The 27,073-nt window shown below is 48.1% G+C and overlaps 1 protein-coding gene across 5 annotated transcripts in view; it reads left to right on the forward strand.

Moving 5' to 3' along the window:
- The window catches only part of FBXO31 (F-box protein 31), a 39,691-nt gene that overhangs the window by 5,703 nt on the left and 6,915 nt on the right, over positions 1-27,073 (forward strand). Inside the window, exons 1-6 of one of the 5 annotated variants that reach the window (XM_045818448.1) lie at positions 472-952; positions 14,380-14,451; positions 18,192-18,281; positions 21,830-21,906; positions 23,710-23,877; positions 24,468-24,542. In XM_045818448.1, the coding sequence (XP_045674404.1) occupies positions 604-952; positions 14,380-14,451; positions 18,192-18,281; positions 21,830-21,906; positions 23,710-23,877; positions 24,468-24,542 (831 nt within the window). In that variant the 5' untranslated portion in view covers positions 472-603. Of the gene's footprint in view, positions 1-471; positions 953-14,378; positions 14,504-18,191; positions 18,282-21,829; positions 21,907-23,709; positions 23,878-24,467; positions 24,543-27,073 lie in introns of those variants that run through there. The other 4 variants (XM_045818451.1, XM_045818449.1, XM_045818452.1 and 1 more) reach the window with 4 other exon arrangements.

The raw sequence follows: 27,073 nt of genomic DNA on the forward strand, positions 1-27,073 counted from the left end.
AGGGGAAGGTTGAGGTGGGGGGTCCTCAGGACCATGGGGGATGGTCCTTAGGGCCATCCTTGGGACGGCAGACACATCTGGAGGCACTCCAGGTGAGGGGCGGCCTCTGCAAGCCTGGTCCGTGCAGTGGGGAGCGCGTCAGCCCCATACTCTAGAGGTAGCAAGTTTGGTCCTCAGATGCCGCAGCAGACAGCGCACCATCCTGCTACCCACCAGCCTATCTTCGATTGGGAAGGGACAGCTGTCACACGTTTGTGGGTGACATTCTTTACTTGTGCTTGTTCCGAGAGCCGGACAGGAGGCCCTCAGACCTCAGGTGAGGCGATGCCAGGGCCACTAGGGAGTCGCCAGCGGCTAGGAAAGGGTCCCGCACGTCGCCCCCCTGGCAGGCGGGGCTTGCGGGGGCTGGTCCTCTGTGGGTCCCTCCTAGGGGGCGGGGCCTAGACAAGATGGAGGGGTATGTGGGGGGTGGTAAATGAAGCTAGGCTGTAAGTGGGCGTGACTAGGCCCTGGGGGGCTGGCTGGGCTCTGGCCCGGGTGGGGCGGGGCGGCTCACAGCTGCGCAGCGCACGCGCGACCACAGCAGCTGTTACTCTGACCGGCATGGCGGTGTGTGCTCGTCTTTGCGGCGTGGGCCCTTCCCGGGGATGCCGGCGTCGCCAGCAGCGCCGGGGCCCAGCCGAAACGGCGGCGGCCGACAGCGAACCGGACACAGACCCGGAGGAGGAGCGCATCGAGGCTGGCGCGGCAGTGCTGTGCGGTGGGGGGAGCAGCCGGAGCGCTAGCCCCTCGCCGCCCCCGCGCTGCTCCCTGCTGGAGCTGCCTCCAGAGCTGCTGGTGGAGATCTTCGCCTCGCTACCAGGCACAGACCTCCCGAGCCTGGCTCAGGTCTGCACCAAGTTCCGTCACATCCTGCACACGGACACCATCTGGAGACGGCGCTGTCGGGAGGGTGAGTGCGTTGTACTGGGGGTATGGGCCTGGAATGGGGGTTCGATAGATATCTGCGATAGTTCGGGGGTCCCATGGGCAGGGTTTCGGCTGCGCGAGGGGTTCGGCCTGGAGGGGACTCGGAGTCTTGGGTCCCCATGGGCCCTGGATGGGGACTTGCCAGAGATGGGGGTTCCAAAGGGCAGACCCTGCTGTGCGATGTGGGGGGGCAGGGGGCCCACAGCAGATCCAGGGCACGGAGTGTGGGTGAAGTAAAGTTCCCGGTGGGCATTGGGGTGCTCCGAGAGGGTGGAGTGGTCTCTCAGCTGCCAAGACTGGAAGCAGCGGAGCCAAGGGAAGTGACGCCAGCTGGGGCTGGGGTTGAGGGGTGGTCCCTGTAGGTGTGAGACCCTGGAGGTTTAGGCCGGTCAGGGTAGTAAGCTGACGTCCGCTGATGTCCGCCGGCGCCCGGCGCCCTCCGTTTCCCCAGCCCTTTGGGGGCGGGGGTGTGTTTGTGTGTGTGTTGGGGGGGGGGAAGCTGGGGAGAGCATGAGGGTGAGCTTGAGTAGTAGGGAGCAGAGGGGGCCGAGTGTTTGGAGGGTCTCCTGAGGAAAGGAGTGCATCTGTGCAAGGTGAGTGGAGCGGGCAGTGCCAGAGAGGTTGCTGTCCCACTCAGGGGTGCTGGTGGCAGTGGTGAGAATAGTGGGTAGTTAGTTTTGTAACAAATCCTAGGAGGAAAGGTTTACTTAATCCAGAGTACAAGGCTCTCTGCGTTTAAACGTTAACAGATCTTTGATATTCAATAAGCTCTCAGGTATTGGTAAACAGGATAGGCAAAAACAGCGCAGAACAGCAAGACGATGAGAGTAAGAATCATCAGGGAGCATTTGAAGCGTTTCCTTGGCATATGTCATCAAGTTAGCTCAAATAAACTTATTTTTTAAAAAGTAAGAATCATCAGAGCCCCTACAATCAAAGATAAACTTAAATTTTTGGAAAACATCTTTCCATATACAAATATAAAGTCATGTACATGTTTTTACTTAAATGAGATCATACTGTATGTATTCTCTTAGAGGCAGTTTAGTATAAAAAGCTTCGTAATATTATTCCCCCGCATACATAGGCCACAGACTACTTCCCTTACTGGTAGGTTTTTAAATTTGCAATTTTTTTCTTGTCATGAACAGTGCTGTCAAGACTGCCTTTGTGCATTTCATGGGAATTCATGGGACTTACATGTATCCTCTAGGACTTCTGAGATTATTTTCCTAGTGCACATTTCCCAAAGCAGGGTTGTGGGTAGTGGGATGTGCACATTCGTAACACCTTAGGTACCCATTGCCCAGTTGTTGGAATTCACACCGCCAGGGAGGCTGCATGAGGAGGCCTCTTTTCTCAAATCCCCCCCTAACAAGGGGATCAGCTCCTCATCTCTCTTCTGTAAACCTCAATGGCCAAGACTCCGGATTCAGAGTCATAGGGGTGGGCTGTGTATCCACTGAGGGATCCTGGATAGGCTGCTTCACCTGCCCAAGTGGTAGTGGGAAGTGCTGTCCCATAGGATTCAATGAGATGATGCATGTGAAGCCCTCACTCTCTAAATGATAGGTGTTAACATGGCTTTTGGCCATTTTTATTTCACCTCCTGTGAATTTCTTATTTGTGGGTTGTTATTTTTTTTGTTTTGTTTTGTTTTCTCTCTTGTCCTCTTAGGGAATCTATTACTGCTTTCCTTTTTTATCCGTAAACAAGGACTTTTTTTTTATTGCTTTTGAGAGAGAGAGAGAGAGAAACATCAATGTGAGAAAGAAACATTGGTTGCCTTCTTGTATGTGCCCTAACTGGATATCAAACCCGCAACCTGGGTATGTGTCCTGACTGAGAATCAAACCCATGACCTTTTGATTCATGGGATTACACTCCAGCCACACTGGCCAGGGCAGGGAGTCTGTTGTCTTACAAATTTGTTAGAACTCTTTGAATATTAGCAATATTAACCTTTTCTCATATATGTGGCAAGTAAATTTCCTTTGACATTTTGAAATAGAGGCAAAAAAAGTTCCATTTTCTCTTTATCTGTGATTTCCATTTGCTTTGTTTTGTATTTTGTACACCTGGAAGACCCAGATTCAGCCCCGGCTGGTGTGCTCAGTGGATTGAGTGCCGGCCTGATTCCTGGTCAGGACACATATGTGGGTTGTGGGCCAGGTCCCCAGTTGGGAGGCGTTCCAGAGGAGACTGATCGATGTTGCCTCTCGCACATTGCTGTTTCTCTCCCTTTCTTTCTCCTTTCCTTTTCCTCTCTCTAAAAACAAACAAAATCTTAAAAAAAAAATTCATCACAGATGTTCCACTGTGCTCTGAGGAGTTTCTCTATCAATCTGGCAAACCTGTGTTGTGGTCTCGTGGGAACTGTAATGTATGCGTGTGTGTAGTTCAGCTCTAGGAACGAAGGTAACAGAAGACTTTTGTGTAACTAGGAAACTCAAAGGCATGTCACAGGGTAAATTAACTGGAGTTGTAATTCAAGGTAAATTCCTAGCATTGTTAGTGGAAATGTAAAAAGTCCTGATGAATATATAGAAGGAAGTGGAGCAGACATGGAAGGACCCTTGAGTCCTTCCTTGCTCGCTGCTGCATTTTTCAGCTCAGCTTTCCTGGGACAACAGACATGATGGTGGAATCCAGCCATCTTGTTCATCCTGGTAGTCTGACATGGCAGGGGAATTTTCATTTTGTGGAATTTAAGAAATGAAAGATAAAAATGATAAAACAAGCATATTCCTACCCGCCCCCCCCCCAAAAAGACTTTTGTCATATTTACTTTTGACTCCTCTACCTTTTTTTAGGAAGACATCTCAGCTGAGACTGAAGTCCCTTGTGGTCACCCCTCTCCTTCCCATTCTAAGAAGCAGCCATTGCTGTGGGTTTAGGTTACTTGTATATGTATACACCTGTATACATCCCCAACATTATATTGCTTTGTGGTGGTTTAAATTTTAGCACTATATCATGCTGTAAGTATTGTGCACCTGCTTTTTTCCCCTGTCAACTTGTGTTTACTTAAGTTCTCTTCATGCTAACTCATTTAAGTCTGGTTAAATCTTTTTAAATGCTATATGCTGGTTCATAATTTGAAGAGGCTACACTTTCATTCCTTCCCTATTATAATTTTTTTTATTATACCCAGTGTGACAGTGAACAATCTCCAGTGTGTTTCCTTGGATTTAGATAAGTTTGGAAATTTCTCTAAGTACTATATCCAGAAGCAGTGTGGCTGGGCAGTGGGCTTTGAAATTTGCAGTTTTACTAGATACTATCCAGTCATTTCCTGGAGTGATTTTACCCCTTTACATACCTGTCACTGGTGCATGAATAGGCAGGTCACAAAATGTGAGATACAAATGCCCAATATGCATCATTACAAAGTAGCTGCCTTCTGTGGTCCAGGTTATCTCATTTAATCCATTATGTGCTAGATTCTCTCTAATTTGAAGGATACAGCTTTAAAAGTGTGTGCCAGCACTGGCCCGGTGGCTCAGTGGGTTGGCACATCCTCCCATGCACCAAAAGGTTGTGGGTTGAATTCCCGGTCAGAGCACATACCTAGGTTGTGGGGTTGTGGGTTTGTTCCCCCGACTCCCCCTCCCTCTTTCTCTCTCTAAAATCAAAACACATGTCCTCAGGTGAGGAATGTAAAAAAATGTGTGCCAATCTGAGGGAGAAGCAACATCTCATTTTAGTTTGTATATGCCTGATGACTAGTGAGGATGCACATTTCAAAAATGTAATTGCTGGCCATTTGGATTTCTTTTGTTTGCTTATCCTTAATCTTTGCCCTCTTTTTCTGTTGTTATTTTTCATATCGATTTTGGATTTTATTAATTTAATCTGGATAGATTTCTGTTTAATATATTGCAAAACATTTTCTTGTAGTCTATAGTCATTTGCTTTTTACCTTCATTTATAGTGACTTTTGTGTACAACGTAAATCAGAATTTTAACAAAATTTTAACTTTGGGTTTAAGTAATAATTGTCATTCCAAGGTTATGAAGATGGTCGGCAGCTAGATTTCAGTTGCACTGTTTCATTCTAATAGCTTTAAGTTCCAGTTTATCTAGTCAATAATTGGATAATCCCATGTGGTTTTCATAGAGTTAGTATAATTGTGTTTGGATTTATATATAAGAATAGTTGTATACAAGACAAATGTGGTCTTATTTTTCTGAGCCTCAAAACTCCATCTTTCCTGAACTAGACATTTGGTTACATTGGGTGTTAATGAGGCAAGAGTCAAGCCCCTGTGGGTACAAAACCAAAGCTCTACCACCCTTGGTGAAGAGGAGACAAGATCTCAGGCTGGTTGAGGAGGTGGATGGTCCTACCTCATCAGATTTTCTGGAACAGCCTTGGGTTCTGGCCTTGGCAGGGGTATAATGGTGGCTCTAGTTTGTAGTGTCTTGAAAGGGTGATTGAGACTAAGTAATGAGTTTGAATGTTTACTACTCAGTGTTCACATGTTTGCTTTCTGCATTTATATAACTGGATTTTCCAGAACAGGAAACAAACCACAAAAAAATGGGAGTGGGAAAGAGGACACCGTGCACCTGTGTAACCGCTTCAAAGAATTTGGGCTGTGATTACTTTTCAGGGTGTCGACAAAGCATGTATGTTTAATAGCTCTTCCTAAAATGATAGGATGATTTGGGGGCAGTGGGGAGAGAGAGACACCAGAAACTTAAAGTGAGGTATAATGTTTGGGGAGAAGCTCACATTTCCAGTGTTCTAGCAATAGTAAGTTAGCGATAGTAAATCAGTTACTTCTATAGAACCTTTTATAGGGCCTTTCTAGCCCCCTGCATGTAGTATTTTTTAGTGGTATTTCTCTGGGCAGGTAAAAGGGTTGCTACTGGAAAGCTGAATCTGTTCTCCTGATTTGGGGCAAGTGTATGACAAATAGGTGATGTTTTTCCCTCTCTTACAGGAAACTGAACCAAACCTACTCGTGCAGGCAGGGCAGAGAGATGGAGGGTAAACACTTTTTGATGCATCATTCCTTTGGCTCCAGGCCTCCTGCAGTTACTTGCATGTGGAGCTATAAATAAGTCGTCATTTCTCAGAGTACCCGTGGTGGGAGCCAAGTGTGTTATTTTGCCTTTGACCCTGATGGGGCTTTTTCATTTAATACTTCACCATTTAGTTGGTAAATTTTGAGATGCTTGCCAATTTTAACATTGTTCATTTATGTAATATTTTATGAAGTCTACCTAAAGGCTAATGAGTTTACAAAATCCAGGCCATAGTTCTAAATCAGAATATTTAAGTAGTAACAGAAGATAAATTAAAAACAAAGGAAATACTTATAAACATATTTTTCTGTTCCACACTGAACTCTAAATACTGAGTCACAAAAATTTCATATTTTTCAGCTCAGTGCTTGCTTCTAGCATCAGGTTTTTAATTAATAATATGTAATTTTCCCTTTTCTTTCTTTGATGGTAAGTGGTTTTTTAATGGTATTTTAATGACACTTGGAATAATATTTGTATAATAGTTTGATCAGTTGTAAGTCTAAAATGGATTTACTTTCCATCATACTCAGAAATATCTTTTTCCCATAATGTGTGATCTTTATGACAGAAATGGGAAATTAAAAACCAATATTCTGTTTTGTGCATGCAGAATAAATGCTACTTCCATTCTGTTTGATGTACTGATGCAAAATTTGAGTCATGTGGCTTTTGTTAAATATGGCTGAAATTGGAAGAGCCATCATGGGAAGAGGGGAAATGGGCAAGTTGTTGGCCACTACCATGTTTTGGTTTTAAGGTTGGCTTGAGAAATATTTTTTGATTCCTGTTGTGTGGATGCTTCTAGAGCCCACCAGCTTTGGTGGTAGGGAGGGCAGGTTGGCAGTTGGATAGACAAACTGTCCAGGTCATAGGAACATGTGTCTCAACCACGAGAAGAGGAAGCCAGTCCACCTCCTGGACATACAGCAGGATCCGAAACTGCAGGGAAAACCTTTATTCTTCTGCTTTGCTCACTGAAAGGACAACAGTCCTCTCTCATATTTGCAAGTTGAGTCTCATATGCTGCTTCATAGAGAAACCTAGTCCTTTCAGTTAGCAAAGTAAAAAAGGATAAAGAAAAATGGTGTTCCTTAAAACGTCCTGTTATTTAACTTTAAAAAAGAGAGCTAGGAAGTGAATTTGGTACCCAGAAAGCATTGCGTAAAGATTCTCCCTTGGCCTTGTTTAATTGGTCAGGCGCTGGTGACTTGCCAAAAAGAATTGATTGGTTGTTAGAGGTGCAGGCACTGCCATTTTTTACTGTTGTTTATAAAGTGGTTACGTAATGCATTGGAGGATCTGAGTTTGTCTCTCTGGCTGTAAAGGGCATGCAAATAAATACAAAGGTGTCTTTGGGCCTTTGGAGAGGAACAAGTGTCCTCCCCAAAACCAGGCCCTTTCAGGAGATGGCCTGGGTTCCAAACTCATGAGTCAGCATCCTTTGCAGTGATGCCATCACTGTCCACCCAGTGGCAATGGAGAGTAAGCCCAGAATCGCCAGGCCTGCTTGTCTAGTATTAGAGAAACAGGGACGTGTCTGGAATATTAGAAAAGGGCCAGCGTGAGATTGCAGTCAGACTCAGGGGCACATCTGGTCTCAAAACGGGTACTGAGAGAGAGCAGGTGTGCGTGTGCTCAGGAAGAACGGGTGTCTGGAATGACAGAGGGGCCTTAGCCTGACTAGGTCTCCTGTGGGGGGTGCCTGTCATGGGAGCCGGGTGAGAGTCATCTAGCTGGAAGCGTGAAGTTTCTCAAGGTTCCTATTGGCACTGAGACTGTTTATCTTTGCAGGGGTGGAGCTTGTCGGGAATAAGTCACATTGATAATGTATGTGGTTTCAGCTATCCTCGGGAACTATTTGTTCAGCATCCCAAATGTTTCAAGGTGTTTAATAGGAGACACCCATGTCCAGGTTTTGGTTTTTACATTCTTTCCCATCCTAAGATGAGCTGTTTGCAAAGCACTTTTCTAGATCTGCTACATTATTATTTTTTTAAAGGGCATTACATGCACTCACAGTAATAGCCGAGTAAAGCAGCTGCTGGAGAACACACGGTGGGTTGAAATCAGGGCTCTGTTGAGGAGTGTTCTTGGATATCGCCCGGAGCAGCTGTGTCAGGACGCCTCAGTGCCCTACTGCTCCCTCCCACCAGCTTCTGTCCCCCACCTTTGACTTCTTAGTAGCCTCGGAAGTAAAACTTTTAACTATATTTTATTAAGGGTTATAGTTATCCCCTAACTTAGTACAAACAGAAATGCAGCTTTTCTCACCAATACACTTTTTAAAAGGTTTTATTTAGAAAACTGTGAATTTATAGCAGATAGGAAACAAGCCAGCAGTGTTCCTCCAGTCCGCACTCCACCCCTTCTCCCCAGCTCCGTCCTGCTTGCCAGACGCCACATCTGGGTTGCACCCTCCTTTCCTCTGCCTTACCTGGTGGCAAGTGGCCTCCTCACTGGACCCCCACACGCAACACCCACGTTTCCAGGTGCATCTCTGCTGGCTCCACCCACAGGTTAATAGTCCACTGTGTAGGCCCTGTCCCTGCTGCTTTTCCACTAAGACTCTTCAGTGCTTCTGTGTTGCCTGTGGACTCCCATCTCTGGTATTCCCTCTAGGACCAGGAGAGAACCTCCCTTTCCAGACTTATTTTGGGTGCCCACCAACCTGTTTCAGTTGGTGTCTTAGTACTGTGCCTTTCCAGTGTGGCAGAGTTCCCTCATGAGGGGCATTTTTTTGCAACAAGGAGGTTAAGTCCCCTCTAATGGTAGTCTCCCAATACTGAGACAGTGCACACAGAGTAATGACATTAACTCCTTTGTCTTTTTTGTTCCGGTGCAGAGTGTCTGCAGATCTGTCACACTGCCGCGAGTACCATCTCCACTGTTCCATCTTCTCTTTTAGGAAAGGAGCCCAAAGAAGCAGATGTGTCTTGGGCTCTTCTGTGGGGGTGAGAGAGTAGAACAGAGAGAGCAAATTCTTCTAATTCATTCCTACCCACAGAGGCTGACTGGATTCAGTGCATATTCAGAAATGTGCTGTGGGGACAGAGGGCTTCTGGTAGGGCCCATCACACAGTGCAGGCATCATCGGACAGGAAATGCACGATGAGAGCTTGGCAGCCCCGGCAGTGTGGTGCAGCTTCAGTGTTGGCTTGACTCAGGCGAAACCACTGGGCTGTTTTTTAACCCTTGGCAAAACATCTTTCAAATAGCTTTTTGAAAAATTCTGATTAGAGTATTCGAAGTGGCAATTTATTGTTTGTTTTGGTAACATATACCTAAAATAAAATGTACTGTTTTAATAATTTTTTAATTGTACAGTTGAGTGGCATTAAATACGTTCACATTGTTGGGCAGCCATCACCCTTGATCCGTCTCCGTAGCTCTTTCCGTCTTCCCAAACTGAAACTCCGTTCCCATGGAAACTAACTCCCCATTTTCCTTCACCAGTCCCCAGCAACCACCATTCTCCTTTCTGTCTCTGTGAATTTGATTTCCCTAGGGACCCGATATAAATGGAATCATGTGGCATCATTTGTCCTTTTGTGATTGGCTTATCTCACTCAGCATGATGTCCTCAAGGTTCATCCACATTGTGGCACATGTCGGAATTTCCTTCCTTTTAAAGACTGCATAATATTCCAATTCACAGATGGATCACATTTTGTTTATCCATTCATCTGTCAGTGGGCACTTGGGTTGCTTCCACCTTTTGGCTGTTGTAAGTAATGCTTCTGTGAACATGGCTGTACAAATATCTCTTTGAGTCCCTGCTTTCAATTCTTTCGATTATATATCACAAGTAGAATAATAGCTGAATCATATGGTAATTCTATGTTTTATTGTTTGAAAAAATGCACCAGAATAAGAGCATTTAATTTTATAAATTGACTCAAGTCCAGCTCACCCATTTTTCTCTGCCTTCCCAACTTTTTGATACTTTGTTGCCATCTGTTTATGTAGACACTTTCAAAAAAGAATTTCATAAATTGTGTACTAGATTAACAAGGAAACTTTTTGAATCAACAGCCTGCAACACCAAATCCCATACTTAAAGAGCAGCAATATGCAGCATGGTTTGGTGTGCTAACTTTTAATCATTTCAGATAGGGTCTCTGCTGCAGGATGGAGTTAACACTTGTTAGTTTCTCTGGAAGCAAGGAGATGTGGTACTGGTTGACGTCTGGCCTTAAAGACATTTTCAGGGCATTTCCCCCTGATGACTTATGGGAAGGTTTATAGAACAACCAGACGATGTGGAATTGTTCTTAGCCACTCTTTAGAAAAAAAAAAAATTCCATCATGTGGAAAATACCAAGCATTTCTTACAGGAACATTTGGGTCAGAGTGACATTATTTCACTTTGGTGGATTTATTGTGATCTTTTGGGAACATTAAGGAAAGTCTACTAAGGATTGCTGTATTCATTAGCACTACATAATAACTTTGCTCTTCTCCTGATTGTTAATGGCGTATTTTGTGGATGCTTTATCTGATTGTGCAAGTTCATCTCCTGTATGATATTAGCAGTACTATTTGTTGACAAAGTATACAGAGATTCATGATTTGGTTATCCTGGCCAAAAACGTTAGAGTCACTCAGAAGCCCAAGTGATTAGTGAGGGGCACTGGTAGTTACCATCATGTTAGAGTATCCATTGGACTCAAGTAGAAATCATAAACCAGCCCCAGTTGGTATAGCTCAGTTGGTTGGAGCATCGTCCTGTACACCAAAAGGTCATGGGTTCGACTCCTGGCTAGGGCACATACCCAGGTTGGGAATTTGGCCCCTTGTCAGGGTGCATACAAGAAGGCAGCCAATTGGTATCTCTCTCTCTCTCTCTCTCTCTCTCTCTCTCTCTCTCTCTCTCTCTCTCTCTCTCTCCCTCCCTCTCCCTCCCTCTCTCTCCCTCTCCCTCCCTTCCTCCCTCCCCCCCCTTCTCTCTTCCTCCCTCCCTCCCTTCCTTCCTCTCTCTAAAAAGCAATGAAAAAATGCCCTTGGCAAAGAATAAAAAAGAGAGAGGGAGAGATCATAAACCAAGTCACCAGTCTTCTGCAGTCTGAGCACAGAGGAATGCCCACGAGACAATCCCAATGCCTCACAAAAGGCCTGGCTTTTGACTTCAGGCGCCATCAGCAATAAGAGCACAGTGTATTTCCAGCTCCTGCCCTGTATGTAACTATTGGTCTGCAGCACTAACACATTAAAAAAATGTGCAATTCAAAGGAAGACACCCTCCCACAGCCCCTGCCCCACAATCAAACTGCTTTGTCAGCAAGGCAGGAAGAGGCTGGTCCTTGGCTGCTTCATGCACTGGTAGCCCTCTGGGACTGAGAAAAGGAGCTGGCCTTTCAAAGCTACACAGAAAACAAACTGAAGCACCAATATTACTATGTGGGTGACAATTTTGAAGTGTATCGTTTGTACAAGAGAAGGACAAAGTGTGTTTACGGAGAGCTGGACCAAGTAGTGACAATGACTGGTGGTGTTCTAGAGGTGCCCCTTGGCATCACAGAGCCATAGGAAAGTATGAAGATAGTGCAGAGCTCTTCTCAGTGAGAGTGGGGTAGACCAGTTGTTCCTGTTTGTTCCACCTACCAAAGGTGATCTGTAAGGATTTTGATGGTCTGTGCTCTCTCAGATTGCTGGTAACTCGTGTTACATTGTTACATGCCTGCATTATTTTATCCCTGCCCTAGATTCGCAGGCAGTGTATTTCATGATTTGTGTTACTTCACAAATGCTTGTAATCTCTCTAATTCTCTAGAGTCCATATTCCTCTTGGCATGAGGATAAAGCAGGTGTATTTTGCCTGATAATGAGCAAGGCCATGGTTTTAGGTCTTTAAACTTTATGTGTGTTCATCAATAGTGGAGTAGGGGAAAGCAGGGCCCCCAGGCAGGCCTGATCAAAGGGGTGTGCAGAGAGAGTAGTAACCACCTCGCTGCAGATAGTTTCTCCAGCCTGTGTGCATCTTGAGCTGTACTTTATGTACTGTCAAAATCCTAACAGTTATGGGAGCATTTGGGATAATATCATCCATTTTATTGAAAAGACCAGGCTGTATATACAAGTATAATGGTTGCCTCAAGGAAAATAATGTGTGGTTGAGTAGAAAGAAAGAAAGAGAGAGAGGGGGAGGAGGGAGGGGGGAGGGAGGGAGGGAGGGAAGGAAGGAGGGAAGGGAAGGAAAGAAAAGAAAGAAAGGAAAAGAAGACAAGACAAGACTTTGGGGAGATTCAGGCATGATTGAAAGTGATGAGATGAGGGACAGAGCTGTATGGCTACTGGCCAAATGACTGCTGAGTCACCAATGTCCTCAAGCCTCAGTCCCCACCCTGTGATGCAGGCACAGTACTGGCCTTAGAGGTAATTGCCAGGATTTTGTCACTAGGCCATTCTATGAAGCCCTACTTAAATGCCTGCACCTGGTATGAGCACAGGGAGAGTCCTGGTGGTTATTACTGTGCAATCCCAGGGCCCCTTGTTCTCATCATCAAATGCTTGCTGAGCACACACCTGTGCCAGGGCTGTGTTTGCTGCTCTGAGGTGTTTCCACATCCAGGCTTTGATTCTGGGTCTGCCATCACAAGCCCATGCTTCTTTCTGCAGAACGGTCACCTCTCTGCCCCTATTTTTTCATTGTTAAAATGGAGATGACTGTAGCAACCTCTCTCGTGGGCTGCTGGTTGAATAGACTGCAGTGGTGCCTGGCAGGAGCTTGGCGTGGTGCCCAGCATGCACAAAGGTAGGTATGAGGCAGGCATTGTCATTATCAGCTTTTGGTCAACAGGCAGTTCTGTATTAGTGTGGATTAGTTCAATTACAGTTCTTTCCTTCCAGTGCCTTGCTGAGACCTGAACAGAAGGACCTGAGGTTTTGGTTGGGAAGTGCTGGTGTGGTAGAATGGGGGAGGGTGATTTTGAAAGGTGGGGCCATGGTGGGGTGCGAGAAGGGACAGGGAGGAGGACTTAGGATGCTGGGAACCACCATGACTGGTTTCAGAAGCTGTAATCCCCTTGGCTAAGGCCGACTAAAGGACCTTGGGACCATAAGCCACTTAGGAGACAAAGCTTATCTTCCTTGTAGGGGCACCACCTCTGCCCTCCCAACCCTGCCTCACCCACCTCACCCTGCCTGGCCCTGGGCAGATGACTGGTTAGCCAATGACAAGTAAGATTCCTCAAGGGAGGGACAACCTAAGACAGGCACGGTCATGACAGGGCCCTCAGGGAAGGACTTGGGGAACTATAGAAAAAGGGGGTGATGGACCCTAACCCCTTGGCTTTGACATAGCCTGAGTTCTCATTCTGTCTCCAAGAGGTCTCTTAATCTCTTGACCGCCTTACTTCCCTTGCCTGACTTAAGCCTGAAACAATGCCCTAAGCCTGAAGCAATGCTGGAGGTGGGTGCAGCCCTGTTCTAGAAAGGGCGGGTTCCCTGGGACAATCAGGCCTAAGAAAGAATGCATAAAATCTTAAGAAACCTACTTTGCTAATACCCTCAATTTAAATAATAAGGGTCCAAGCATGAAGTGAGTTTGTTCCCCAAAGTTGTATGGCCCTTTAACTATTGACTCTGACTCAGAATAAGCCCTCAAGTTCTTTGAATGTTCTATTTTTTAATCATTTCTGCCTGACAATGACTGATGAGCTTTATGTTTATGCCCTGTATTCCTATGTAGATAAACCCAGTGAAAGCCTATTGAGGAGCAGGTGACTGGTCCTTCTCCTTTGAGAGATGGGCCACCTTTCCTCCCCAGGCAGATCATGTCTTGATACACTTATTCTCATCTGCAGCGGACAGGGGGCTCTGCTGGCAAAGCTTCCCCACAGTAGGAGAATATGTGTTGTCATCCAAGCAGGGGAGGGGGACAGGGAGTGGGGAGGTTGTCAAGGATCTCTCCTTACCAGCTTTTATTCTAAGGTAGCTGGTGCGAAGGGGCAGAGAGTGTCCCACTCCTCCTTCCAGCGTCTTGCCTAGGTCTTCAATCATAGGAAGTGTGTTTTTGTTTAATAGAATTAGTAGTGTGGTGAGCCAAACTGAGGGTTACACAGGTCTTTGTGGAACCCTGACACCAGTGACAATCTCATTTTCATGGGAACAAGCATCATTTCAGACCACCGAATTTCTGCCACACCTTGTTAGTAAGCTGGGGATTGTCTGATTTGAGGATTGTCTGACCAGACTAACTGAGGATTAGGCATGCACCCAGCTTCCCTCCTTCTCTCCCTCCTTCCCTCCCTCTTTCCTTTCCCCAGTCCTTCCTCCTTCTCCCTCCCTTTTCTTCTCCCCCTTCTATCAGTCTGTCTATTTCTGTTGCTTTGTGATCCGTTCACTGTAATGTCTAGCAAATGTCTCTTCTTACAGAGTACGGCGTTTGTGAAAACTTGCGGAAGCTGGAGATCACGGGTGTCTCTTGTCGAGACGTCTATGCGAAGCGTAAGTTAACCTAATATCATCCATCATTAACTTCGTCCCAAGAGCAGACACCGTGAGTATCAACGATGGATCATAAATTAATTTGACCCAAACCCGGTTTCATTCTCAGACACCTTAATTTTGATGTCGAAACTGACATTGTAAAGACAGCAGTGGTAGTACCGGCACTGGGTGGGGGGCTCTCCTCTCTCCCTCTCTGGGCGAGGCAGCGCCCTGACTGTCAGCCCATCACAGGGGTCAGGACCCTCAGAGCTGAGAAACACGTCTGCCCTGGGAACAGACTCTGGGGTGCTTCCAGGGTCTTTTCCTGGGGATTTTGGGCCCACAGCCTGGTCGGATGAGGGGACAGCTGATAGGAAGTGGGACGTGAAGCCTCGAACCTCCTGGCTGCCTGTGGGCCTGCTCCTCCCCCCAGCCGGGACCTGGACTCCAGCCCTGTGTTTGGTCTTTCCTTCAGGTCCTCTAGACGTGTGCACCCCTCCTGCCCGCCCCCATTTCTGAACCTTGCTGTGTTACTGTGCCGCGCCACCAGCAGCACTCTCTGAGTGCTCCAAGTTTCCCTGGCCCCGCCTGCCTTCCCAGCTGGCCTTTCTCAGTGTCCTGTACAGGGGCCATGAAGGCTCCGGGTGACGCCCAGGTCCCCCAGAGCAGCCCGGTGGGGTGTGGCAGGGACTGTTAGCACCCAGGACTGGGGATCAGAACAGAGTAAGAAAGACATGGTGACCCCATTCTCTTTGGCCTAAAGTTGACCTGCTGACCTCTCTGAGAAGGACCTTACCTGTTCCTCTTAAACCCATCTGAGGAGACTTTGGTTTGTGCATTCTTTAGCACCTGCTACCCAGTTCTGCACTGAAAGCAGACCAGGGGATGTCTTCCCACCACGTACCTCACCCAGGATCTGAGGGCCGTGCTTCTCCACAGACACCTGTGTGGTGGGCGAGGGGAGGGGCGTGGGCAGGGGGCTTCACCGTGCATGGGCCAGGCTGCGGTCTGTGCGCTGAAGCGCTGCAAGCGTTCTTCCAGGTCCAGGGGCTGGTGGGTGTCCCTCTCTGCATTCTGTCTTTCCGTGGGTCTGCTCCTGTCAGAGTCCCCTTCTGAGGGGCCCTCCTCACGTGGCTGCGCCATCAGCACAGGCAGAGGGCAGCGTTTCTGCAGAGTGGCCGATCTGCGTGGGGGTGGGGTGTGGGGGGCGGTGTTCAGTCCCTGTATCTAGGGCCACGCTCATCTTCTCATCCCATCAGAGACTCTGCACACGAGGACCCCACGGCCATTTGGGGGTGCTAGACTGGCTAGTGTTTCTGGGTTAGAATTTGCTCACCCTTGGGGCACTTCCTGTCAAAGGTCTCCAAGTTCTTCATGGGCCTTCCTCTTCCATCGTGATTCTTGGTGGCTCAGCCGTGCCCTCCGAGCTGTTGCCCCTCCCTCCTGCCTCAGGGAGCCTTGGAGAGGCTGTTGTGGGGGCCCCTGTGCCCTGCCTCATTTCTGCCCAGTTCTGCCAACTGCTTGCGCCCCTCCCCCTCCTGTGGGCCTGGGGCTTCACCTTGCCCTCAGGCACAGCCCTTATCTGCCTCCTGCACTGCTGTCCCAGCCCCGGGCTCCACTGCAAGGCTGCCCTGCTCAGGACCTCCCTCTGCTCCTTCCCCTGCGTGTCAGGACTTTCGTTTCTTCTCTTGCCTCTGCTTCCCATCCCACCGACCCAGGAAGACATGCGTCTCCTCGAGGAAGTGAGTCAGGAGACCCGAGTGGTCATATCTCCTGGAAATGTACCCTCCCTGCCCTCTCGTCTCACTGGTGAGAACAATGCCTCTGTGGTTCCCGCCAAGCCCAGAGTTTCAGAGGCAGGTGGGTGGGTGCTGGGTTTATATCCCCTCCCCCCTTTATCCTGTGGGAGCCCACACTGTCTGGGCGGTACCCTCCATCCCTCCGTCACGGGCCCAGAGCTCAGTGTCTTCACCCTCATGGGGGCCATGCAGCCTTGCTGTGGGCGTTGGGGTCAGAGTCAGAACCAAACTCTCGCTGCCATGGTCTCTGTGTGCATACACTCAAGAAAGGTGTTATGGCCCTTGGGGATGGCCAGCTGGCTTTTATGACTATCTAATGTGACAAGTTCTTATCTTGGATAACTGCTTTTTGAGTTTTCTGAGGCTGTTGGATAGCATTCTCTTAATGCAGCACGAAGACTGTTCTCTCTTTAAGAGTTGTGAGCACTCAAAGTAGAGACCTGGAGGGAGGCAGGTGCTCACATGTCCTGGGCATTACAGGCTGTGACAGCCAGAGGACAGCCTATGTGGTAAATGAGGCCCCCACAGCTCTGGGTGCAGGGGGTTGGCCGGGCCCTCTGGCAGCTGTCCTATAGAGGGGACGTCTGGGCACAGGTGAGCAGGCAGATGGCGTTTGTACACGCAGACCCAGGGAAAAGCCCTGAGATGGAAACATTGACCTCTGTACGTCAGGGCTGGTAACACACTGAAGAGAGAGGCCGGCCACTGCAGTCTAGTAATTAACGGGGTTTACTGGGGGGAACTTAGGTAGGAGGCATGTCTGGGGCAGCTGCAGGATGAAGTGGATCCCCTCCCCAGTGGACAGGCACCAAAGAGTTACACAGGGAAGAGGGGTGCTAGCCCCAGGAACCAGTATGTGAATGCTACCAGGTATGGGAAACTACATGCTCGGCCCGGTCAGGACAACCACCTGTGCCAGGACCGGTACACAGCAGGAGGGTAAGGAGGGTGCTGTTTTATGTCTGAATGAACATTTTTGATTGGCCAGTCTCTAAGGGGGTTTGCAGAAACAGCCTGTGTTTTGGCTCAGGTCCAGCTTGCAGGACAGACACAGTCATGTCAAGGGAACAGTGTCTTCTCCATAGGTGTGGAAGGACTACCAGGGAGAAGGGCATGGTGTGGCCAGGGGTAAGCCGGGAGGTGGGCAACAGACTGGGGACATGGGCTGTGGCGAGGGGAACACACACACCTGTGTGGGGGCAGGCCGGCAGACAAAGGAGGACATCTGGAGATTTCTTTTGACTGGTTATTCTTCACTCTGTGAAAATGGTTGGGAAATTCAGAGAATAATTTATGTTATCTTTGTTTAGTACCCTCAAGAGTTTCATTTGCCACCAGCTAAAGCAGGTTTCACGGTGCAGGTGCATGTTTTCCTGAGTTTGCTTTGAAGGCCTTATCCAGGAGAAAATTACTTAGCTTCTGGACTAGATAGTACAAGAAAGTCAGCCTTAGCTGGCATAGGTGAGAGGGAGCTGGCCTTCATTCAGAGGTGAAGGGTCTGAGTTAGGAGCTGGCAGATGTTGTCCATAGTCTGAAGCAATACAAAACGAATCTGAGTGAAGAAAAACACTAGGCGCGCACTATACAAGCTGGGGATCTTAGTTGGGGCACAAGGGCTCCCAGAACAGCCACTGCAAACGTCCACGGGCTGCGCCTTCTGCTCTCCTACCGCAGTGAGCTCCATTGATCTGTGACGGCTGCGGGAGGAGAGTGACCGTGGAGAGGGCCCCAGGGTTGCCCGCCGTCCTGATTTCCTGGTGTGAATCTGTTGATTAAAAGAGAGATATGTCATGTTTTCTTTCCAGCCAGGCCTCTCATTTTTGGCAGGTGCTTGCCTCCCAAGGTACCGGGGTTGAGTATGATGGCGGAGAGGGAAAGGGTGTTGAGTCACGTGAAAACTGTTTATACCATTGTGAAAGCAGAGCCATCCTCAGCCCTTTCCCTGCTGTGTCTGTTCAGGTATAAACCCTCGTGTGAAGTCGGGACGTTTCATGAAAGTTCTTCCCGATTGCGAGCAGCACATGGAGTACCGAGATGTGTACACCTGCCGTATGTACCTCCTGCTGCTTTGGCTCTGGCGGGGGAGCACGGCGACCAGTCGCATGGAGAGGGACCTCTAACTCACAGTCCGAGGATGCTTTGGTCCTAGGAGCGAGCTGACCTTGGCTTTTGCTGTCTTTTCAGCTTTCCGCAGCATTCGCTGTGGCTCGGCCATGACCAGGATCACACCTGAGCGGTGGCCTGGGCCAGGTTTCTGCAGCCTCTTTTCTGTTTGGGGGCAGGGGCAGTGCGGTCACTCTATTAACACACATTTTAGCATTTATCATTTATTGAGGCCGAGAGGGGAGAATAGAGTTGAGGCCTCCAAACCTTTGTATTCCAAAATGAGATATAAGTGGTTTACTTCTGTCAGTAGTCAGTTGTGTTTGGACAGCATATGTGAATAGGAAAAATGACATACACCTGTACCCATATACACATGAGACAAAACTGTGTAGGAACCGTTGATTATTTAGAACCTGATTCCTCTTGATTGTCATTACTTGGGCTCTGGAAATTTTCCTAAGCCATATTCCATCGTGGTTAAGGGTATCCCCACTTCTTACTAGGTTGAGCCGAGATGGAGAGTGTGAATTTCAGTTTTCAAGAAAGACAGTAGAAATACCTCCTTGCAAGGAGCCCCTGCTGCCTATTACCTCAGCCCCGCTGAGTGTGCCTTGTGCTAGCATCCTGAGTGCACCAGACCCACTTCTACGTCTTATAAGTGCACAGGTTCTAACAAAACCTACTTGGAACACAAGGAATAGAGTTGTTTATGGAATTTCTCCTTACCCCCATCAGTCTCTGGACGTGTAGCTATAGCGCTCGCTGGTCCCATGTTACTTACTCCAGGGAACCGCTGCGGAGGCAGTGTGGGGATGCCAGGACTGGTCAGGGTGCTTGGGGTGGTGTCTGATCCCTGTGCACAACTGTGAATGCCACCCACAGTGTTTGTGTCATCAGGCCCAGAGCTGAGCTGCTTGCGTGGAGATGGGGGTGGGGGGTGAGAGGGCTCGTCCGGAGTGCATATGAGCAGTCAGGAGGAGCTGGGCGGCTGCGGTTGGGCGGCAAGCGGGTGAGTGGGCCAAGTCTGAAAGCATGAATTCTGTTCTCTTCCAACCCCCCTTGGAAGTAGCCTCTCTAGAACATCTTGTCATAGACCAACCCGCCCTCCCTGCTTGGCAGGCCAAGTCAGTGAGCCAAGGTGCCTTCTCTGGGCTCGTGGGAGAGAACGAGACGTAGCACTTATTGAAGAGAACCATCAATCAATCACCACAGCTGTGCTGACAGGAACAGCCTGGCATGGGCTTTTAAATACAAGTGGACAAGCACTTAGAGACTCATTAAGTCATACATTTGCTGCAGGATTCTTCTAGAACAACAGTCTACCTGGAACTTATACCTGAGACCGAGAATGGAATTCTGACCCACCTCTGGGAGGATGGATCAGTGGCTGGGACCTAGAAAGTGCCTAGGGCTGTGTCAGGGGTGTGTTCTTTTTGTTCCCAAGGGTTGGCTGGTCAGAAGCTTTCTGTAGCTTGTAAGGATGTGTCTTGAGTCCAGACTTTTCATGACTTTCAGAGCATCTGTACTTTAGCCACGTGTTGGATGTTCCCCAGCTGCAGGTAGCTGACAGCTTAGAAGAGACTGCTCTAACTGGAGACGGCTGTCCTCTCTAAGGTTTGAATGTGGGTATAAAAATGTAGCAGTCCTTGTAGAAAACTTGGAAGATCCAGAAAATATAATGTAAGCATCGATTGCATTTCTCTGTGGACATATTTAAACTGAGTGGTAAAAGAGAAGTCATTTCAACCCCAGTTTTAAACTTCTCTGTGCCCCGGTGTTCAGTATTCCAGTACCTCTAGAATGTTTTCACAGAGTGCAGCTTAGAATTTCTTCTCTGCCATTAGCCAGACTTGCCAGAAAAGTCTGCTGTCACGATTGGCTTGTGAGGTGCCTGGGACCTTGCACTGTTTCTTCCTCATCCATTCACGTTATTCCTGGAGCCCTTGAGAACTTGTGTCCCCGGGTCTCTTAAAAGCCTCTGGGCCATGTCCTATGGGACCAGAGAGGATCAACAGTCTGGTGTGCACGATGCTGTCCTGGGGAGAAGCAAGTCAGCATTGTCTGAGGATGCAGCTTCTGGCTGCTAGGAGCTTTGTGGCCTCAGATTACTAGCGGTTTTTGCAGTGTCACTTTTGTTTATTTTTCTCAATATTGGGCCATATGTCGCTTCATATTCTTGATAATTCATGTCTGTAAGAAGTTGGAAGCATCATAAGGAATATATTGTCCTTACGACATGCACCTGTGTGCAAATTGATGGTGACTGTTGAAGTGCATTTTGAACTTAAAAATAACTAACCGCAGGGCTCTGGTTTTGAGTTCTGACCTAGGACCCTGGCAGTGATCCACGTTGCTCTAGTGGATGCGAGGAATTTGGTAGAAGGTCGCCCACCACACGGTGAGGCGGTAGACAGGCCACTTTTACCCAGTGTGCAGCTGAAGGCTGTCATGCAAGGGGAAATTCCCTTGTTTGCAGGAGTTAGCCTCTTACTCTGGTCAGGGACAGCCCACATTTAGAGTTCGAGGTTAGAGAAAACATATCTCAGCTCTTGCAGCCAGGCAGGAGTGGCTCCCTCGTACTAGTGGGAGATCAGCCTCCTTCTGCCCAGGCCTCCCCCTGTCTGGATGAGGCCCCCCACACTGGGGAGAGCAGTCAGTGTTGCTGATGTTAATGTCAGCCTCAGCCAGGAACACCCTCACAGGCACATCCGGAATAATGTTTGACCCATGTCTGGGCCCCCTGTGGTCCCTTCCAGTCGTGCGTGAAGTTACCCAGCACACTCTGCCTGCACAGAGACCCCCGGCCCTACTCCCGGCAGTCAGGGTCTCATGTAAGTTGGTTGCCCATTAATTCATTGACTTATTCACCCAACAAGTGCATGTGCAAAGGCAGAGGAAACTGAAGGGAAGGACATTTTCCGAAATGTTTACTGCAGCTTGTCATCGCTGTGGTGGGGTTGCAGGCTGGCACTGGGTTTCCTTCTCTCCAGTTGTCTGCAGTGAATATGTGTGCGTCGCTTTGGAAATGAGGTGGGGAAGTGTGGTGTTTTTAAAAAAGAGAGATGACCCAACTTAATTCTTATTATCCAGTCTCATGACATTGTGGACTCTGCCCTACCTCTTAAGGAATCCTGAGCTTCCTTAGCTGTGTAAATGGACGGGAGGCTCACCACTTCATAATGGCGCCCAGTCTGCATCTTACAAGACAGCAGTTTCCTGTCACTGGAGCTGCTCACGTAGAGGCTGGGTTTCAAAAGGACTCATGTTGTCTGTTTTATTATGCTTTTCAAAGTCATTTTCATTCTTAAAATTCTTTAGAAACTTTGGTAGTTAAGTTTTGCTTAAATCCACATTTGTTTACAAGGCTCTGTTATAAGCCTTCGTCATGTCTTCATAGTTCTGTCTTCCTCCTCCTGCCCTTTCCTCTGATGTACTTTAAAGTGAAAACTGGCTGGCTCTGAAACGAAGACCTGCTCTCTCTTTCCCTGTAGTGCTCCACAGATACAGACACATCTTGGGATTGTGGCAGCCAGATATCGGGCCCTACGGAGGACTGCTGAACGTGGTGGTAAGTCCAAGAGCCTCGCCGGTGGGTTCTTGTGAGGTCAGGACTGAGCAGCAGCCCTAGGGCCAAGCACGTGCAGTTAATGCTCGGCCAACTCTGGGCAGGCGCCTGGGCCCAGGTGTTGCTGTAGTTGATGTCCCAGTGAAAACAGTCAGGTGCCCCCTGGGGAACGCTGGTGTTCTGCCCCTGCTTTCCTTCTCACTGGCTCTTGCCGGAAGCCCAGCCCGGGAGACCGGCTCCACATCTTGTAATACTTGGAGTCTGCTTCGCCGTGGCCCTGGACAGCCTCGGTGTGGCTCTTCCGAGCCTGGTCCAGATGGACCACCTGGTGACTCTGGTTACTGTCACTCTGTGTATTTTGCTCACCAGGTGGGGTTGGACAGGAATAAGTATTGCTTTATACTCTGTATCTGGTGGCAGCATTCATTCAGAAACACACTTTACATATGTTACATTTAATATCACTGGGGAAAAGCCTGGCTTTTAAAATGTTCTCTCAGGGACAACCCAGTGTGGGCATATTTTTTTCCTTTTAGTTGGGGAGGGTGATGAATGTATCCCATGACTGAACCATGGCAACTGGCTCTCGTCTCTGACCGGTTAGTCGCAAAAGTGAGTAAATTCTCTCCTCTTGTCACGAGAGCTAGAAGGTGTGGATCTAGGCTCTTCTGGGAAGGCAGGAGCGACTGCTGGGTCATTTCAGATGGGGCTGTCCCTGTCCCTCCACTGGGAATGCGGGCGCCTTTGTGCTGAGCATGCGTGTGGGGACTGCGTGTCCTTTGATCTGAGCTCTGTCACTTCCTATCACTCGCTGTTTCAAACACACCAGAATAGGGGGATGGTAGCATGAAGTGCCGCTGCCCACCGCCTGGGTTCAGCAGCTACCAATAGTGCACCAAGTTCTCAGCCTGTCTCTGCCCCTTGGCTCGCCCCTTGTCTCGTCCCTGTTTTCAGGGAGTTTCAAGCAAATTCCAGGCTTGTGTCACTTCATCTGCTCATACTTCAGTGTAGATCTCTAAAAATGTGGGTGTTTTCCTACATATCCACCAGTTATTATCACTCCTTCCAAAAGTAGCAGTAATTCCTTGATGTTACCTGAGACCCAGTCCCTATGTGAGGTTCCCTGCTTGTCTCAAAACTGCCTGTTGACAGCTGGTCCGTTCAGATTGGGCCCTAAACCAGGCTTGACATTGTATTTGTGTGTTTTGCCTCATGACTCTCTCCTGTTGAAAGCAGCACCCCCATTTTTTTCTCAGGTCAGTTGCCCTACTTACTGGGTGTCACTTTCTGGATTATTCCACTTCTTTCTCATATCATTTGGCTCCCCCCATCCTCCACTTTAGATCTGGAAGTTCTCTCTCAAAGGCTTTCTTGGATTCAGGTCTAACAGCTTTTTTCTATCTAAAAGATTATTTTTTCTCAGGTTTATTGAAGTATCACTGACAAAATTATAAGATTTATAAAGCACACTTCATGGCCCCCCATCTAGTTAATTAATGTATGCATCATCACACATTTAAGTTCTGTTCTCAGTAAATTTCAGTGACCAATCAACTGATATTAAGTGTAGTCACATTGTTTTTCACTAGATAACTACTCTCTAGTTAATAAGCACTTGGTGGTGGGGCCATGCTTGTCCCCTTGTGACAGACCAAGGGCATCTCGATGTCTGTTGGCCCTGAGGTCCTTCGGGGGCCTGGAGTGTGGAGATGTGGGTGGTCACTGTGGACAGCTGCGGGTGAGGACCCTCTGCCTCCGTGCCTCACATACCCTCACGTGGACATGCGCCCTTTCTCCTCACCACAGGTGGACGGTTTGTTCATTATTGGTTGGATGTACCTGCCTCCCCATGACCCTCATGTGGATGACCCAATGCGATTCAAGCCCTTGTTTAGAATCCACCTGACGGAGAGGAAATCACCCACGGTGGAGTGCATGTACGGCCACAGAGGGCCCCACAATGGCCACATCCAGGTGAGTGTGTGCTCGGGCTCCCTGAGACATGGCAGCCACGTGCAGGCGAGGGGTGAGGTCTCCTCTGGTCTTCCCTGTCCTGGTGCCAGCTCAGTTTGCACTGGTGTCCGTAGCTACAGGCCTGTGTCCGAGCAGATCAGGGGAAACAGGGCTCTGTGTTGTTACCCCCTGCCCCTTCTGTGTGTTATTTATGCTATGGTGCTGTGGTGTAGCTCCCCAAAGGACCACCAGCTGGACCCCTCCACTAGTTCTGCATCCAGTATCCAGTTAAAACCATTTGTTGTTTCCAACCACACCATTCCTCACTGTTCTTTTTTCAAAACCTAAGACTATGAAATGATAGCCCCCCTTGCCTGCTCTAAGAGTCCCCTTAGAAAAGTACAAACACCTCTCTCTTGGATGCACCATTCCTCCAGAAGGAAGTGCATACTCGGGGTGGTTCTGAGCTCCCCTCTCTGGACTGGTCACAATTTGTATGTGTTCTGGGCTCCTGTAGATGAGCGGGGTGCATCGGGGAGGAGGGCCTCATTGTCTAATGGAGATGCCGTGACTGATTTGTTCCCTTCGCTGCTTTGTCATGAATGCTGAAGATTGTAAAGAAGGACGAGTTCTCCACCAAGTGTAACCAGACGGACCACCACAGGATGTCTGGTGGGAGGCAAGAGGTGAGCCCGTACCCCTTCTGTGCACAAGGAGCAGACATGAGGCTGAATGGTTTCACATCATCGGCACGCCACCAACATGACGGCCCTCTCCTGTGATTCATCCTCATGTTGTTGGTGCAGAAAGTGTGTCTGACCCTTTTGTCAGAAACGGCCTCATGAGGTTGTGTGTACACAAGCATAGGTTTTTGTTTCCCCACCAACCCTCAAAATGTGACCAAAAGGAAATAGTTTCCACTAGGTGGTTCTCCTTCACCGCTTTGTCTAGGGTGCCTGTGCTGTGCATGTTTCTTCTTGGAGCTGAGTTGCAGGGAGACCAGAGGGCTGTTCTCAGAGCCGCGCTATTCTCCCCACAGGTGGACCTGGTGATTGAGATTTTCAGACCAGGCCTTATGGTGGGTAAACCTGTGTGACAGCTATACCAGTTTTTGTGCTTTCGTTTGCATGAGTAATTTTACCTTGTCTCTGAGTTGTAGCTTTCTGAGGATCTAAGTCATATTGCCATTTCAAAATATTGGCATTTCTTAAGAAAAACTTGAACTTTTAAAATATAGTAGACTCATTATAGCTTTTATCTGTTTGCCGGGTGTGCATATCTCAGGCAGTTTTTGAGTCTCTGGTGGCTCGTGGCCGGTCCCTTTAGCATCCTGCTCATGAAGAAACCAGTGAGTAGTCCTGCCCAGCCCTTCACGTGGGCTCCATACTTCATTGGTGCCAGAAGCCGGCCCCATGACGTCATAAACTGCACCCACAGGGCTAGACAACTCTCCCACTTGCTTGCATGCAAACTCTAGGCCCAGGATTGCTGCCAGTGCTGTGCACCTTAGAAGGCCAAGTCCAGGCTGTTCTGTGAGGAGTAGTGTAGTCCTTGGGCTGCCCCAGACTCTGCCTCCCCAGTGTAGACACTGCCTGGCTTGTCTTCATGGATGATGGCTAAGGCCCAGCCACCACCTTACTTCCTCTCCAGGCCTTCTTGAAACCTGGGGGCTGCAGGGAGTAGCAGAGATGGAGAAGTAACCACGCAGTTACTAAAATGGTGCCTTATCATCATCAAATATGAAATCAGCAGAATCTGGAGGGAAAAGTGCTGGCACGGCCCTACCTAGGAGTCGTCTCTGAGCCCGTTCTCCGGCCTCCTTTTATGTTTTTTGGCATTTCTGGTGGAATTACAATTTTACTTTCTCAGCTGGATTTTTTAATCTTGTTACTCCAGAGATATTTTCTAGTCTCATTAGAACCCTTCACAAGATTTATTTTTCATTCAGCATAGACTCTATCATCTTGATGTGATGTATTTGGATGTAACCATTCTCCTGCAGGTGGACATGGGGTTTGTCTCAAATGTTCATGTTTCTCCTATTACCCTCTTGACTGTGTGCTTGAGTGACTTACCCTCTGGGAGCCTCAGTCCTTATCTCTGAAATAGAGGACATGGTTACCTGTGCACCCCAAGTGATTCTGGAGGGTTGAATAGGATACCACACCAGGAGAATGCCAAGTGTCATTGCTGTCATCCCACCGTCTGAACTCTGTGCAAAACTTTATGTGGATTTGGGATCATGCAGAAGTCAGGTTGCCAGGTAAATGCCCTGAAGGTGTTCCAAATTCTTGTTACGTGTTGTCAGTTTGATGGTCCTTGGGTACAGACGGTCCACCAGGGCAGGTGAGCCCAGCTCCCACACTCCGTTGGCTCTTGTATTCACCTTGCTAGAGGCAAAACCAGTTAGCACGTGGACTTGGGTTAGCTCTGATTCTGTCGCTCACTAGCTGGGTGACTTTGGGAAGGTTTCTCTACTTTTGTAAGTCCCAAGCCTCTGTAGAACAGGGAAAATGTTAGCGCACGTCTCCTAGGCCATTAGTGCAGATTTAGACAGTGATTGTACGGTGCTTGCACATGGTGAGTCAGCCCCAGATCAATACCACACTGATTCTTCTGATATGTTCTGGGCCCCTGTGTTTTTCCCTATGCATATACACCTTATAAGATTACTTTATAATAAACATATGTATTTGAAAGTTCTTTGTTCTGAGTAATTTGGCCTGGCTGGTATAATGAGTTTGACCTTTTCGTACAAAGTAAACAAGATTATGACTATTCACAAGCCATCTTCTCTTTGGCATTTAGCTAAAGTCTGATTATTCACCATGGCAACATTGAAATCCTTATTCATTACATTCTTTTGCTTCCATTTTATCTGTTTTTTATCTGTTTGATTTTTTTAAGGGCCTTTCTTCCATGAGTTGAGCCACAAAGTGGAAGGTTTTGATTTTAGTGAAGTATAATTTTTAAAATTGTTTTATTGTTATTGTTCTTTGTGTTCTAAAAATCTTTGTCTATCTTCAAGTGGCAGAGAATCTCTCTCTCTCTCTTTCTGAAGCTTGGTAGCTTCACATCATGTTTAGGTCTGTAACTCAAATTATTTTTTGTGTACGGCATGAGGTAGGCATCATGGTTCTTTTTCTCCGTATGCATGTCCAGTTGTTGGAGTACCGTTTGTGGAAAAGACTTTCCTTTCCCCCCCAGGTGATTAGGT

The sequence above is a fragment of the Phyllostomus hastatus genome, unplaced genomic scaffold, assembly GCF_019186645.2.
Source record: "Phyllostomus hastatus isolate PE091 unplaced genomic scaffold, TTU_PhHast_1.1 phas_scaffold_345, whole genome shotgun sequence".
NCBI classification, from domain to species: domain Eukaryota; kingdom Metazoa; phylum Chordata; class Mammalia; order Chiroptera; family Phyllostomidae; genus Phyllostomus; species Phyllostomus hastatus.